The sequence below is a fragment of the Oratosquilla oratoria genome, chromosome 17, assembly GCF_046742065.1.
Source record: "Oratosquilla oratoria isolate Oo_2021 chromosome 17, ASM4674206v1, whole genome shotgun sequence".
NCBI lineage: Eukaryota > Metazoa > Arthropoda > Malacostraca > Stomatopoda > Squillidae > Oratosquilla > Oratosquilla oratoria.
Window position 1 is genome coordinate 25,874,382 of NC_134793.1, and position 15,000 is coordinate 25,889,381.

At 42.7% G+C, this 15,000-nt stretch overlaps 2 protein-coding genes across 4 annotated transcripts in view; both read right to left on the minus strand.

Annotated features, from left to right (window-relative positions):
- LOC143034535 (uncharacterized) overlaps positions 1-1,762 on the minus strand; it is a 122,231-nt gene extending 120,469 nt beyond the window's left edge. The window contains exon 1 of the mRNA XM_076200726.1: positions 815-1,762. The gene's annotated coding sequence lies outside the window, so the exon portion shown is untranslated. The remainder of the gene's footprint in view (positions 1-814) is intronic.
- A 5,710-nt stretch (positions 1,763-7,472) lies between these two features.
- The window catches only part of BORCS5 (BLOC-1 related complex subunit 5), a 72,974-nt gene continuing 65,446 nt past the window's right edge, over positions 7,473-15,000 (minus strand). For all 3 annotated transcript variants that reach the window (XM_076200734.1, XM_076200735.1, XM_076200736.1), the window contains 4 exons: positions 14,893-15,000; positions 11,376-11,521; positions 10,568-10,756; positions 7,473-10,319 (listed from right to left, as the gene is read on the minus strand). The exon at positions 14,893-15,000 is cut by the window's right edge and continues 123 nt beyond it. In XM_076200734.1, the coding sequence (XP_076056849.1) occupies positions 10,104-10,319; positions 10,568-10,756; positions 11,376-11,521; positions 14,893-15,000 (659 nt within the window). In that variant the 3' untranslated portion in view covers positions 7,473-10,103. The remainder of the gene's footprint in view (positions 10,320-10,567; positions 10,757-11,375; positions 11,522-14,892) is intronic.

Sequence of the window (15,000 nt, forward strand, 5' to 3'; positions counted from 1 at the left end):
TAAACATGACAAAATGGAAAGGATAATTCTAACACCACACTGCATACATCTGTTGCAAAGGATACATAATATACAGTTCCTTCTGAGCTCAAATGAATATTGTTCAGATTCTACACACATAAGTCGGACTGCACAGTGCGCCGACCTATTTTTCCGAGAATAAAACATGAATAAATAAACATGAAATTACATTACATCATGGAAATGTGAATAAAGTGAAGTACATGTACATGTACACACCTGTTTGCGTATCTGCAACTATCATTCTCTGACCATAGTTAAATGATTCCGTAAAGTGGCGACATAACAGGCATTTCTCGCTAGCATGCTACTTGCTTTTGACACTTCGTTTGAGTAGAAACGACCTTTCGGTTACGATCTTTCGTTCTTCAAAATTTCCAAATGTCAAATTACTCTTGCGTCATAGAGTGAGAAGCTGAATGACGAACTAAAAGAGGTTAAACGTATACAAATGTTAGCCACATTATTGAGATGTTCTTATGGAAGTCTTAATTATTGTACTCGAAGTCGTCTCTACTCAAACGAAGTAGCATGCTAGCCTGCCTAGTGTGCCGCCACCATTACGGGGTTGGGGGACACTTTGAATACCTCCTACCTCTCTCTCCTAGCCTAGTGTGGCGCCACCTTTATGGGGTTGGGGGGCACTTTGAATACCTCCTTCCTCTTTCTCCTAGCCTAGTGTGGCGCCACCTTTACGGGGTTGGGGGACACTTGGAATACCTCCTTCCTCTCTCTCCTAGCCTAGTGTGGCGCCACCTTTACGGGGTTGGGGGACACTTGGAATACCTCCTACCACTCTCTGCTTTTTGCTTCTAATTGGACGGGACGGACAGGAGCCCCCTCGGTCTGGTCCCTCCTTATAGTTGCTCTCTGCACTCTCGGCAAGGCTCCCAGTTAACTGGCTTGTCTGTCGAGGTTGGGGATTTCGTTTGTTAATGTAAAGTGCCTCTATTATTGGATGGCGTCTTGTATCATTGCACGTGTCCAGGATTTCTGTAGGTTCTTTGAGTATGTGCGTGTGTGTGTGTGTGTTTGCGTGTGTGTGTGTGTACATGGGTGTCTTTGCATGTGTTTGTGTTTGTGCGTGTGTATGTGTGTGTGTACATGTGTTTTTACGTGTGTATGTATTTACCTAGTTGTATTATACGGGAAGGGGAGCTATGCTCGTGGTGACCCGTTTTTGTATCTCGCAAGATCAAGTTTGTTCTTAAATTGTTGTATTGTGTTTGCACACACTATTTCTTCATCCAATTTGTTCCATACATCTATCACTCTGTGTGGGAAGCTGTTCTTTTTCAGGTCTCTTTTGTAATTATCCTTTTTGAGTTTCATTGCATGTCCTCTTGTTTTTCCTTTGTCCCGTTTTGATAGGTTCACTTTATCAAGGCATTCTTTTCCTTTCATAATTCTGTAGATGGACATTAGGTCCCCTCGTTCTCTTCTTTGTTCCAGGGTGGGTAATTCCAGTTCGGCCAGTCTTTGTTCGTATGTTAGGTTTGCAAATGTTGGGACCAACTTTGTCGTTGCTCTTTGTTTTCTTTTTAATTCTCTTATACTCTTTTTGTACGTGCGCGTGTCTGTGCATGTGTTTGTGTATGTGTGCGCATATGTATGTGCATGTGCGTGTATGCGTACGTGCGCGCGTGCGCGTGTACATGTACATACAGGAAAGTATTTACCCACTTTTTATATATAAGATTAGAGTTATGTTCGTGAGGGTATCTGTGTCTCTATCTGTTAAACTTGGCTTAGAATTTGTGTGCGAGTGTGCGTTTTTTTAAGCTCTTATAAGAGGCTGTACGGTAAAAAAAAAAAAAATCATTATTATCCCCAAGGATGCACACTTCTCCGATTATACTGAGTCTATTTCTGAAAATATACATACAGAGTGAATACAGGGATGACAAACTGGGGCATCTGGAAAGGACAACTGGACAACAGGAAAGAATGTTGAGGTATGACGGTATCGCGCAAAGAAAACGGCGAATTATCATTCTAATTATTGGCACGTTGGGGGCCTTGGGGCAACACATCAGTGACGTAGCTGCCAGAAACCTGAGAAAGTGAGGGACGGGAGTGAGAGTGGACGGGGTGGAGAGAGGGAGGAGAGAGGAGGAGGAGGAGGAGAGCAGGAAAAGAGAAGTGGGATGAAAGCGACTTGGCGAGGTCCGCTCCCAAAAGAAACCGCGCCAGAGTAGTAGACACTTGCCCCGGGCGGCGCCGCTATTTCTGTTCGTTTCGGTTACAACGTGTCTTAATCACATTTCTCTCTCTCTCTCTCTCTTACTCTTTTTATTTATAAGAGGAAATATGAAAATAGGCTAACTGTAGAAAACGTAGGCACGATGAATCTTGATTTCATAATTTGGCAAAACAAAAGTGATGGATGTCCATCTGGTAAAAGAAAATTTCAAAGGGCATTGGACAGCCGTTTCTTAGTTCTATCGAAACTCGTTTTAACCTCCCTTGAATGTTTCATTATGGACAATTCAAAACTACTTTATTTGACTCTGGGAACAAAACGGTTGCAATCTTTCTTCTGGTCGACGTGATGGCACACTTGGTCTGCCGCCAGATGGTTTTATTCAGCTGAGGGGAGAAAGGAATTCGGGGAAAGGCAGGGTCTCCGTCTGCCGATGTACTGTTCAAGTTCTCGGCTTAATGAACCCTCTGGCTGCGGGGGAAGGGGAGGGCTTCCCCTCAACTGAAAAATAAAATCTCCTGGCCATAAACGAAATGGACGACTGAGGTAAAAGGCAACGCAGAAGTCCAGAAGGGTTTGGCTTCTTCGCTGCGCGGGCGGGTCTCCCTCACGGACGCAACAAAATATAAACCGTCAACAGCAGTAAAGGGGCCACTTACACTTCGGTACTATCCTTAACAAAGCCATTAAAAAGTAATTTACCTTAACACACGGGCCCCAACAGGCAATTTTAATCGGCTTAGAGGAGCCCTATGAACCCTTTTTTCGTTCTTCTTTCTTTGTAAGTTTAGGACCCGTCCTTCCTTCGCAAATTTGTGTCGGTAAATAATTCGCGGGAAAGGGTCAAATTCCACGCGGGAATAAAGGCGTGAGACTATGGTGGTTTCGTTCGACAAAGAGTACGATATTCCATGAAAGGCCATACAAACCACAGATAAAGTCTTTCTTGATAATGATACTTGTAATAATAAATGACTCGGTGGCAGAAACAAACACACCATCCTGGGCACATTGTTACGAACACTGAAAAAACAAAAACAAAAAAAAAAAACACATAAAAGACTTAAATCAGATATAAAACCATGAAGCCGTTCAGGTGCCCATGGCAGTCGAGCACACGCGACAGCTGCTGAAGTTACGCCATGTCTAATCACCACTTTATCTGCTTTATCCCATTTTTATTGGGAATGCGACGTCACTCCTACGGGCTATATGCTTTACCCTAAAATCAGTTGATCATAAATCGCACAAGTATGCTTAGAGAACTGGCCCCGGCCTCCACGCTCCCTGATTGGTCAGAAACGAAAAGAAAACGCACGTGATTGGCTGTGGTTTGATGACAGGAATTCCATCCAGCCAATCACACGCTCTCCTTCCGCAAGACTAGAATTATTTCCCACCGGGTCATTTTCCCGACTTCGGAACTGTGGTGGGAAGGTGTTTGAAGCACCCGGGCCCGGGGAAGGGGACCCCCGAAAGACCCCCTACTCAATCAAACTCCACTCGACATTAGCCCGACTGAGAAGTCACTCCCTCGACGAGCAAAGCTCGCATTGACACGACTTCGATCAGGCCATCACCCACTGCCGAAGCAGTACAACCGCCGAAATGAACTGGCCACAGACTCACATTCCCCCATATAACATTACTATATAGAAGGCTATCTCATCACCTATGTGTGTGTGTATATATATATATATATATATATATATATATATATATATATATATATATATATATATATATATATGCATACATACACACAACAAAGGTTCTTTCCTCATTCTAGTTTGGGTGGCTGAATCACAACAACTCGCACGTGTATCAATCAATATACCAAATGCTTTTTTTTTTTTTTTTTTTTTTTAAAGGGGAGGTAGCCAGCCAAGGCACTCACCCCACCCCATCACAATCCCGTTTGTTTCACTTTCATCTTAGCACCTCATGGATGAAGGGTTATCCCCCCCCCCCCACTGCCCTGGGGGTGTCAGAAGTATTGCAGCAAGACACAGTACATCTACAGGAAGGCCAGGCACTTTATTTACATGATGACCCTCCCACTTCATCCCTTGAGTGTTGAAGAAAGTATATAAATATGTAATCTATGCATTTCTATTACAAACTATATATGAAGGTCGGGAGGTAGCCAAGTCAAAGTCACGCACCCACTCCCATCAACCACCCTTGCTTCCCTCTCATATTAGCTCCTCATGGATGGTGGGTCATCCCTGTCTCCGGCCCACTGCCTGCCCTGGGGGGGGGGGGGTCAGAAGCAATACAGCAAGACACAGTACATCCACAGCAAGGATGCTTCACTCAATCAGCGACCCCCATTCTCCATCCCCTCGTGTGGAAAATTGAGAAGATAGGAAAAACTCCTTCAGTCTGCATCAAAACATCATCCATACACAGCCACTCCTCACTGCTCCCCATCCCCCACCCTTTCCCTTCCTTGTTCAACATAGAAAAGGGAGAAGACAGAGAGAAAATCCCTTCATGTTGCATCAAAGAATCATCCATACACAGCCATTCTCCAGTCAGCCCTAGCCCCTGCCTTCTCCCTTCCTTGCTCAACAGACATTTCCCTCTTGCTCAAAGTCCCTTTCACCCCATCCATCCATCTCATCCTCGGTTGTCCCCTCAAGCTCACTCCATCCACCTTTGCCTTCCCAACCTCATTTGCTAATCTTTCTTCAGTCATTCTTTCCATGTGTCCAAACCATCCCAAATCTCTATCATCAGTCCTATCTGCCATCTCCTTTTCCACCCCTGTTCTCCTCCTCACCTCCTCATTTCTCACTCTACCCAACCTTGTAACCCCTACCTTACTTCTTAGACACTTCACCTCGAACACATTTAAACTTCTTTCTGCCTCTCTCAAACTTCAAGTCTCCGCCCCATACAGTGTCAACAGTACAATCACCCCTTCATGTAATCTTCTCTTTGAATCCATTTCCAGATGCTTATCTTTATTGACACACTTTCATCCCCTAAGGCATTTACTTGCTCCTCTTATTCTACAATTTTCTCCAACCCCACTACTATTACCATTAGGCATTACAACTGATAATAATACCACAATTCCATTGACATTATCATCATTATTATTATCATTATAAATATTACAATTAACATTTTTAGTAGTCATCATTACTGTTATATCAGCACAAATATGAAGAACAAACTGAAAAATGAAAACTGACATAAGCTTAAGTTATCTTCATATAAATATTTTTTTCTATTTACAAGAGGATTATTAATTATATTGTCATTATTCAACAAAAGTGCGGGGATGGGAACAGCTCAATTATTGCAATATGTATGCATTACACTTCTATGGCAACTAAAACCACATAACTTACCAATCTACAATAAATTAATTAAAAGTGGTATCACAAGAACGGAGAGATACAAAATCAATACGCTGAATGAAGTATCAATCACGATATTTTTTTTTCAGAAAGAGAAAATGATTATACATAGGTAATTTCTCTATGTTACAGGAAAGGAAACAATGGTCTCAAAGGAGACCTCACCAGGCTATCTACACCTGATCACAGTCAGCAGCTTAGTACACATATTGTTCATACAGACAGAAATGTTGGTGAACTGCCGGCAATTATAACAATGATAATAATAGCATAAACAAAGCAGCTAGACATATATGTAAATATACATATACATATATATATATATATATACACACACATATATATGTATATATACACAACCTCTGGAATCCAAGACATAAAAATTTGTCTTCTGTCATTATACACTTGTTATGGCAAAAGAAATCAGACATGGCTGTGCCCCCTTTCACTTATCTATCAAGTTATTTGTATTGTGAAAAAATTATACATACATATATATATATATATATATATATATATACACATACATATATATATACAGTATATATATAATATATATACAATATACATATAATATATATATATATATATATATATATATATATATATATATAGTATATATATATATATATATATATATATATATATATATATATATATATATATATATATATATATATATATATATATATATATATATACATACATGGATTTCTTGATTTATGTGAGGAATACTTTCTTGCAGGGATCCCATAATGTAAAAATTGCATAAAGTGAACAGTAAAGTTTTACTATTGCTCATTTGATTTTTTACATTGTGTTATCCTAAATAATCCATATAATATAAAAAAATGACTAAATTTTTTACCTACGTGTTATTCCAAAGTCGCATATTCTAAACACGTGTAACTCAAGAAATCCCTGTGTGTATATATATATATATATATATATATATATATATATATATATATATATATATATATATATACATACATACATACATATACCAAGGCTTTTTCCCCCTTCCAAGGGAGGTAGCCAAAAAGGGAAAGGCATAAAAACACTCCCACCCATTTCATCCCTAAATACACTCCACACCCCTCCCACCCTCCCTCTCATCTGAGCACCTCCTGGATGACGGGTCATCCCTGCACCCTGCCCACCGCCCTGGGTCAGAAGCAGTGTCGCAAGACACAGTACATCCACAGCAAGGCCGCTTCATTTAATCGGCGACCCCCCCTCTCCGTCCCCCTTTGCATATAAGGCGAGGACGGGGAGAAATCCCTTCGGGGTTCGTCAAAATTTACTCACACATACTACCCCACCCCCCAAATATATATATTTGAAAAGAATCAACACTGATGGCATATGTCAAGCAAATAATTCCAGTTCGATTTCTGGGACGACTGTTGGAATTATTTGATATATATATACTGTATATATATATATGCACATACTGTACACACAAACACATATGCATATACTCTACATATTTTCTAATGGGTCCCTTCCCTGGCCTAGGGTACTTGAGATACATCAGATCCATTCCCTCTGTACTTTGGGTGAGGTTACATTTTCTGTTCAGGATATTTTGATGTTTTGGCTGTCCATCCACATGGAGGATCACTTGCAATAATGAGTTTTGACAGGATGTCAAGAAGGTTATGTCAGGTTTGGTTAGATCAATTCAAATTAGATTAGTGCAGTGGTTCAGAAGGCAGGGAAGAGATCCATATGGAAATGGTTCAATTCCTATTTGTATTGCAACTTTGCACTCAGATTATACTTCCATGACCACAAGAGCTATCAAGAGCTCTTTCCCTGACAGCTCACACTTTGACAAAAGTTCAGTAGCAAAAGTGGAGAGTATGTGAGTGCAAGTTAAAGAGAACAGGATATAAAAAGAGAGAAAAAAGAAAAGAAAAGTGAGACTGAAGAGCAATATGATACGTGTTTTCCTTACGTACACACACAGACATACCTACTCACACCAGCTTGATGGTGTGGTGGTACTGTGCTGTACCGCTAATTCAGCAACCCGAGTTCGAGTCCCACTTAGAACTGAAAATTTCAGCATCTCTACACTGCAAGCTGGTACTTCAACTCTAGTGGGCAAAGAATTGGGGGTGTGTGCATGTAAAACCACACTATTTCCTATTGATTGGGACATTTATTAGCTCTCATCTGGGAGGGTAAATCTGTTGATCATGGGTCCAACATGTGATCCAAGACCATGGTGAACCTCACACACACACACATATATCAGCTTGGTGGTGTAGTGGTTCCATCTTGGCCTGCTAATGCAGTGGTTTCAAAATTGGTCCCCGCCCATGGCTAAAACACAATCACAGAACTGCAAGTTGGTACACACTCATCTGGGCAAGGAGTTAGGATGTGTGTGCAAAGTCAAAGTGGTACCCATGAATTGGGCTAAACTATGGAGTTCTCATCCAGAAGGTTAATAATTACCAATCACAAGTCAAGTATGTGATCCAAGACCATCCAAGACACATACACACTAGATATGATAAATTGAAGAGTAGGAGATGGGACCCGACGAGCACTGCTCCTTTCCTGTATACTACAATTAGGTAAATACAACTTCTACAGACCTCTCTGGGAGGTAATGTTAGACTGTTGCCTTGTTGTATTGGTGTGGAACTGTTTCTATGTCACTAGCTGGTTGGTTGAGGAGGAGGAGGAGGAGGAGGAGGAGGAGGAGGAGGAGGAGGAGAGCAGTCACAGGTTGTCAGCTCTCTTTGTATGAAAAGGTGGAGGAAATACAGGTGAAGTTGACAAGATCTTGAGCACAGTCCAGAAACCAAATGCCAAATCTCCAGGACTGCGGCTCTAGATTGAGGTGAGGGTACTGACAGGATTTGAAAACAGGCAGAATTGAGATACCCCTCTCTGAAGTTTGTCTCACAGGATCATTATTTCTACAAGCCCGTTCTTGGTCCCTGCACATCAGATGTGATGCAGCGATAAACATAAATTGATGCTGAAGCATATTATCTCAAAAAAAAAGAAAAAAAAAAATCATGGTTTGATATGTGCAGAAACAAGGTTCTTCCTTGACACCTTACATGGAGACTTGGTATTATCTTTTTACCAAGGCTCACTGATGGACATCTTTTTTTCATTACACATAAATTAAAAACTATTAATATCAACAAATTGATGCTGAAAGATTACATATGAAAAACAAGTCATGGTTGGATTTGTGACCACATGTACACCTGCAGAAAAAACTTACTCCTTGACACGTTACATACAGTCTTGGTATTATTTCTGTTATCAAGACTATCTCTGGTGAACATCTTTTTCTATTACACATGAATTAACAACCCTGTTAATATCACACATAAAAACAGTGTCAAGGAACTTTTTTTCTCATCTGTACAGTCAAAAATGAGGAAAATAAATAACACAAAGTAAGAGGTGTGTCACACACACGTGTACATCAATCATCATCAATTGGGGGCATATGCCAGGGAGCACACTCTTCACTCTGAGCAAGCTCCCATGCAGACACCCTCCTTTCTCACTCCAAACAACTCTCGACAGGTTTGACCAACTTACCCCAGCCGTGAATTCTTGTGTGTGTGTCCCCTTCATGTCCTCCATCAAGGGTTGTTGTCTCTTGGGGAGACAGGAACCCTGTCAGTAGGATCAATACCAGGGAAACGTGCCACATGTCCATATAGCTGGAGTTGACATTCATGAATTATCCTGGTAACTGGCCTAAACTGAGTCTCACAGCATAATCTTTGGTTTGAGACACACATATAATCAAGGAAATAAATGATAGTAGAAAGAAGGGGAGGAAATCGGAACAACAAGACTACTGGACTGGTAGGCATGCAAATCAACTTTTAGAAGTAGGACATAAGGATGAAGACAGTAAATTAAAGACAAAAGAAATATGTATTTGAATGATGCAGACCCTGATTAAAGAACTGTACCTGGAAGAGTCCAGCCAATACATACACATTTAATGATGATGATGGTTGAAATCATGATGGACTAAGTCATGAACAGTAAACAGCACAGGCTCACAGTATATATATATATATATATATATATAATAATATATATATATATATATATATATATATATATATATATATATATATGCATATACTTACTGCACAAAACGATTGGGGTGGAGTGTCCATAGGGGATACAGGAAGGACGAACTACAGGTGCAGGGAAATACATCTACTCTGCAAATTCCAAAGAATAACTGGACTATGTGGAAGATCAAGGGTAAAGTTGTGGGGAAATTTGAAGATATGGATAATGGGGAGGAGGAGGAGAGTAGGGTCAGGGGGAAAGGAGTACTGAAAGTGAGTGGGAAATAAATGAATTCATGAAAAAATAAAGAGTTGGGGAAATGGTGATGACAGGGAGGACACACACTCCCCGTGAAAAGAAGACTCGAGAACTACGCATTTGATACGACAGTGAAGATCCACTTCGTGCTCTTCCTCCTCTCTTTGGATTCTCTATCCTGTGGTCCATACAAAGGGCTCCAGGCGGTCCTCGATGGGCAGAGAGTTGTTGAGGGCATCCAGGGACTCCAGGATGAGGTTGAGGGTTGCATGACACCGGGTGAGGGCATGGCTCACCTCCGTCACCTTGTTCAACTTCTCGGCGTGACGGGCATAAGTCTTCTGTCTCTCCATCAGGTTTGAGACTATCTCGTTCACCTGAGCGTCCACCTGTGTGGTTGAGGGAGATACGGTAGTGTGGCAATCAGTATACAGTATATGATAGGGAAAAATATACATATATCTACCTACAGTCAGCATGGTTCAAAATGAGAATTTCTAAATTATACCGCATTTCAAAGGACCTATATCAAAATAATATGTCTACCGTGTCATAAGCCTTCTCCCTATATTACAATTAAGTAAATTAGGTTAGCACCTCTCCCACAGCAAGAACAACCTACAAATCCCATTCTTACATCTCGAATCCTTTGTGTCAGTCTGTCCTGCGTCTCGGCAGCGACGACGGCGTTAAGGTGGAGGTGGTGTTGATAGCGGCGAGCCAGAGCCAGGAGGCCTCCCGTGTCCAGGCGCTCCAGAATCTCGGGGTCCCTGGCCGAGGGCGCCGTCAGGGCACTCCTCATGATGGGCAAGAACGTTGGGATGGACTGTAGGGGCAGAGAAGGAAAAGTCTTTTGCCGAAGTCCATGTTAAGACACAACTAACCCATCCCCATGTAGGACTCACTTTACCCAACTTTTGGCGCGGTAATGCTACATTTGATTTCACTTGGTCGATTGAACGATAACTGTGTCCTCGGGAAAGCCGGGAACACTTACCTGGCTACTTTTAGGGGAGAAATGCTATACTCTTGTCCGTGGTATGGGTGTGCAGAATAAAGGAGGGTAATGCACGGAGAGTAACGTGTTCCGAGTGTTGGTGGGTGATTGGATCATTTGGAATAGACTTGATTTTATGTTTGTATCATCTTATTATTGGACGTTTAGCTGACAGGTCTAATGTATCTCACCTTTCTAAAATGTCTACTTTTTTCTGGAAGTCTACGACAGAAAATGACTGGATTAGGTTATGTTATATCAGGTTAAGTTGTCTTCGATCAGGTCATGTTAAAGTTAGGCTAGGATTGGTTAGGTCAAGTTTGATTCGGTCAGATCATGTTAGGTTAAGTCGACGTTTTGAAAGTCGACGTTTTCGGCACGAGTCCCGACCTTTCTCCCGATGTTCGAGACTCGAAAACTCGAACTCGTTGGGTTCTGAAGGACTCACCTGTAACCTGGCGAGCTCGGGGTCGACGACATTGCTGGTGTTGGCTTCGCGGACCACCACCACTTCTTGCGGGCGCGGCGACCTTCTCCTTCGTCGCGGGGATCCCTTCAGAACTCGAACCCCCTTCGGAGTGGCCTTCGGGGAATCTGAAATGTAGAAACGCATTTCCTTTTTTTCACCCGACCCTGTTGTGGACTGAAAGGTTTCCTGTAGGCAAGCCTTATTGTAACTCATTGTATGGACCTTCTGAGTATCCTTTCAAGAATCTAAAATGTGGACTACAGGAGAGGACTTAGGTGCTGCGCGTATATTCAGCAGAAATGACCTGTTCCTTCCCAGGCGTCTGGTATTAGTCAGAAAAAAATAATAAAATGTAATACAGAGGGTGTGAATGGGTTATAATTATAGTCTCAAAGAGATAACTGTATAGCCCATCTGCAACTAAAGGGTTTCTCTTGGCAAATCGTCAGTGTATGGCTAAGTCCTTTTCAACTAAAGATCTGGAAAGGAAGCACCTCATATCTCTGTCCGAATTTCTTTTGCCATTATAATCCAACTTATTTGAATTAATTGTAATCATGTATCAGATATGGTCAAGTAGCCGGATAGGGGTACAAACCGATATATTAACATGGCTACGTGTGTTGTAGAAGTTTTCAGTGGGGGCACTAACTGATGTAACACATCCATGGGCATAAATACGTTAGTGTGCGTGCGTGCGTGCGTGTGTGTGTGTGTATAAAAGAAGCAGGTCAACGAATATTACTCTCCATTTGACCTTTACTCTTTCTTCACATTTCGATCTTCTACTTCTTATCCATTTTCTTCCATTCTTACTTGTGTTACTTTTCCCCCTCCTCGCTACCTCTTCTCTTTCTGCACTCTCCATCTCCTGTCTCTTGTATCCACCTCAATCATCCATTCACAACGGTAATATATTTTATGTCTCTATGATAGGGATCTACTACCTTATGAAGGTAGTGCCAGATTTTCTTTATTTGTAGAACCCTACATGTGTCAACACTTCTTCTTGATATGCAAGTTAATGTCGAGTTATTCTTATGCAATCACTGCCTTACAAAAATTAGTGCTCGTGAAAGTCTATTCTAGATGTTTTAGTTTAATTTCTTGTTATTTCTTTATTTGGAGTGGCAACGTTATTTCCCACGATCTTTACATCTTTCAAAATCATCTGCCGTGCCTGTCTGGTGCCAAGTCTCGTCCCTTGTGCTGCCGATTCTTGCTGTACGGCAGCCATTCTCATCCCTCTACGACATCCACGGCTGCATTTAGCCATTCACCTTTCCTTCGCTCTTACTAAGAAAACATAGTCAACATAAAGTCACAGAGAAAGACAAAAGGAAAACAAATTTGATATTAAGTTCTGCATGAAATAAATTCTGATCAAGAAAGAAAATATACATTCATCTCGTGTATGTACATAAGATGTATATATGTTTATGACATGTCTATCTTGGTTGAGAATGAATACACTGGGATTCTCTTTGTTTAGGTCAGATGATGATGATGTTACGCAGTCACCGGAATGACGAACGCCGCCTTCGGGGACTCCGAAGTTCTTAAAAGGCTCATCACTCTCACTGGGCAGCTTCCACGAGCCTTACCAAAACCGGCCGTTGAGAGTTCGTTGGTGTCAAAGCGACGTCGGTTACAATATTTGAATTTTCAAATCTCCAAATATCAAAATATTTTTCCGTCACATCTAGGAAAGCTGAACGATGAACAAGGGGACTGTAAATCTATACGAATAATGATGAAATGATTTTAAGAAGAGTCTAAGCTTCTGTAACCGCAGTCATATTCTAGTTAGTCAACTGGAGGTTGAAGGTGGGATGCAGGAAGAAAATTGGCCCAGTGTCATAACTCTTTTACCCAGACCGAGTCTTTATTCGGGAGCACAACCCGGAAATCGCCCGGACCCAAACCAGACGCACCGTCATCCAGAGTTCCTCCTTATCCGGAATTTAACTGCCCGGAGGTCATCCTTATCCGGAAGGGGGCGCAAAAGTTCGTCTTCATCCGGAAGGTAACCCCGTGAGTAAGTCACCGTGAGAAAGGGGTCGAGACTTATCCCTCCAAAACCTGTTCCTCATCTAGCAGCTCTCACGCGCGCCAGGCACTCAGGCGCGTCAGGCGGAACTCTTCCCGTGGGGAGTAGCGTGTGTCAGCACAGCATCTCCCGCCACCTGTCACCACCTGCCAACACCATGGCAGTTATATCTGAAGAGAGGGTTCCTCGCCCTCTCAGACTCCGCCTCAATCCTCCTCCTGAACCTCCTTCACGCCCCAACCGTGGTTCCCTGTCTAGGAGGACGCAGCCCATCTCGAGAGGAGGCTTTGGGGTTTGAAGTTGGGGATCAGGACCACGGATTTTCGGACGCAAACTGTTGGAATACTGATCTTTCTACAAACTACGTTCCTACAGATTTTACAATGTACACAAAATGCAGAGCGTCACCTTTCATAAGGGTCACAGGCCAGTCCATAAAGACAGGCATTTCTCCTTTTGAATCAGACAGACTTGTAAAAGGAGTAAAGAGGGGGTTGGCAATGGAGAAAAATGGTAAAGGCCATGTAGCATTTCCTTTAATGGGCAATGCCTTAACTTTCATCTCATTTTCTTTGTTCATTTCTGTAATTTGGTTGGATTTTATTTCATCTTATTCTATAAAGTCATTTACTTATTCATCCATTCCTAGCTGCTTGACTGAGGGCGTGCCTGACCCAAAGGCTCCTCAAGTCAGGCGATGCGGCCGCTTTGCCTCTCCCATCCAGAAGGCCTCACGCGTCCTGACCCGGAAGGGGGAGGGGGGGGGGGCAAAAGAGGCATCTTGCTCGTCCGAGGGGGCACCTCAACGTAACCAACCACACCCATGAGGCATCATTCGGAGTCCAGAACTCCCGTCTCCAGGCTCTGCAGATATGCCACGCACGCTAAACATGTGGGTTAGTGACCCATAACGGGGTTGGATGGCCAATGACGCAAAAGGATTGTTTACTCTCTCGATGTTTGATTGTTCCATTAGGGTGTCCAGCACAACTCCTCTCCTCGTCGGCGGGGAACCAGTAGGGGAAGCCGGTTTCATCGCCGATCACGTGACCACGAGGCTGACGAGGGGCGTGGCACTGTGGCTCGCCTCCACGGAAACCAGCCCAGATGTTGAGGGTACCAAACGCACGCACACACATGTCAAACAGAATCTCACAAGACGCGCGTAGTTATTCATTGGGAATCATCTGCTAAGAGAAAGGGAAACCACAAGTGTGTTGTCGAACTTTGGAATTTGGCTGTTTTATCCTCCCGCTGAAAAAAGAAAAAAGAAAAAACACTCCCAAGCTAAAGAAGAAGAAGAAGAAGAAGAAGGAGGAGGAGGAGGAGGAGGAGGAGGAGGAGGAGGAGGAGGAGGAGGAGGAGGAGGAGGAGGAGGAGGAGGAGGAGGAGAAGAAATTACCTCGTTGAAAAAAATGCCCCCCCCCCACCCCACCATTCACTTACCTCCAATCGGTCTGTTGACAGTGTACGATATGTAGGGCAGGTCTGCATCTGAGGAGATGGATGGGCGTGGCGAGGTGGAGCTGGGGCGGGGGGACTCCGACCCCCGCC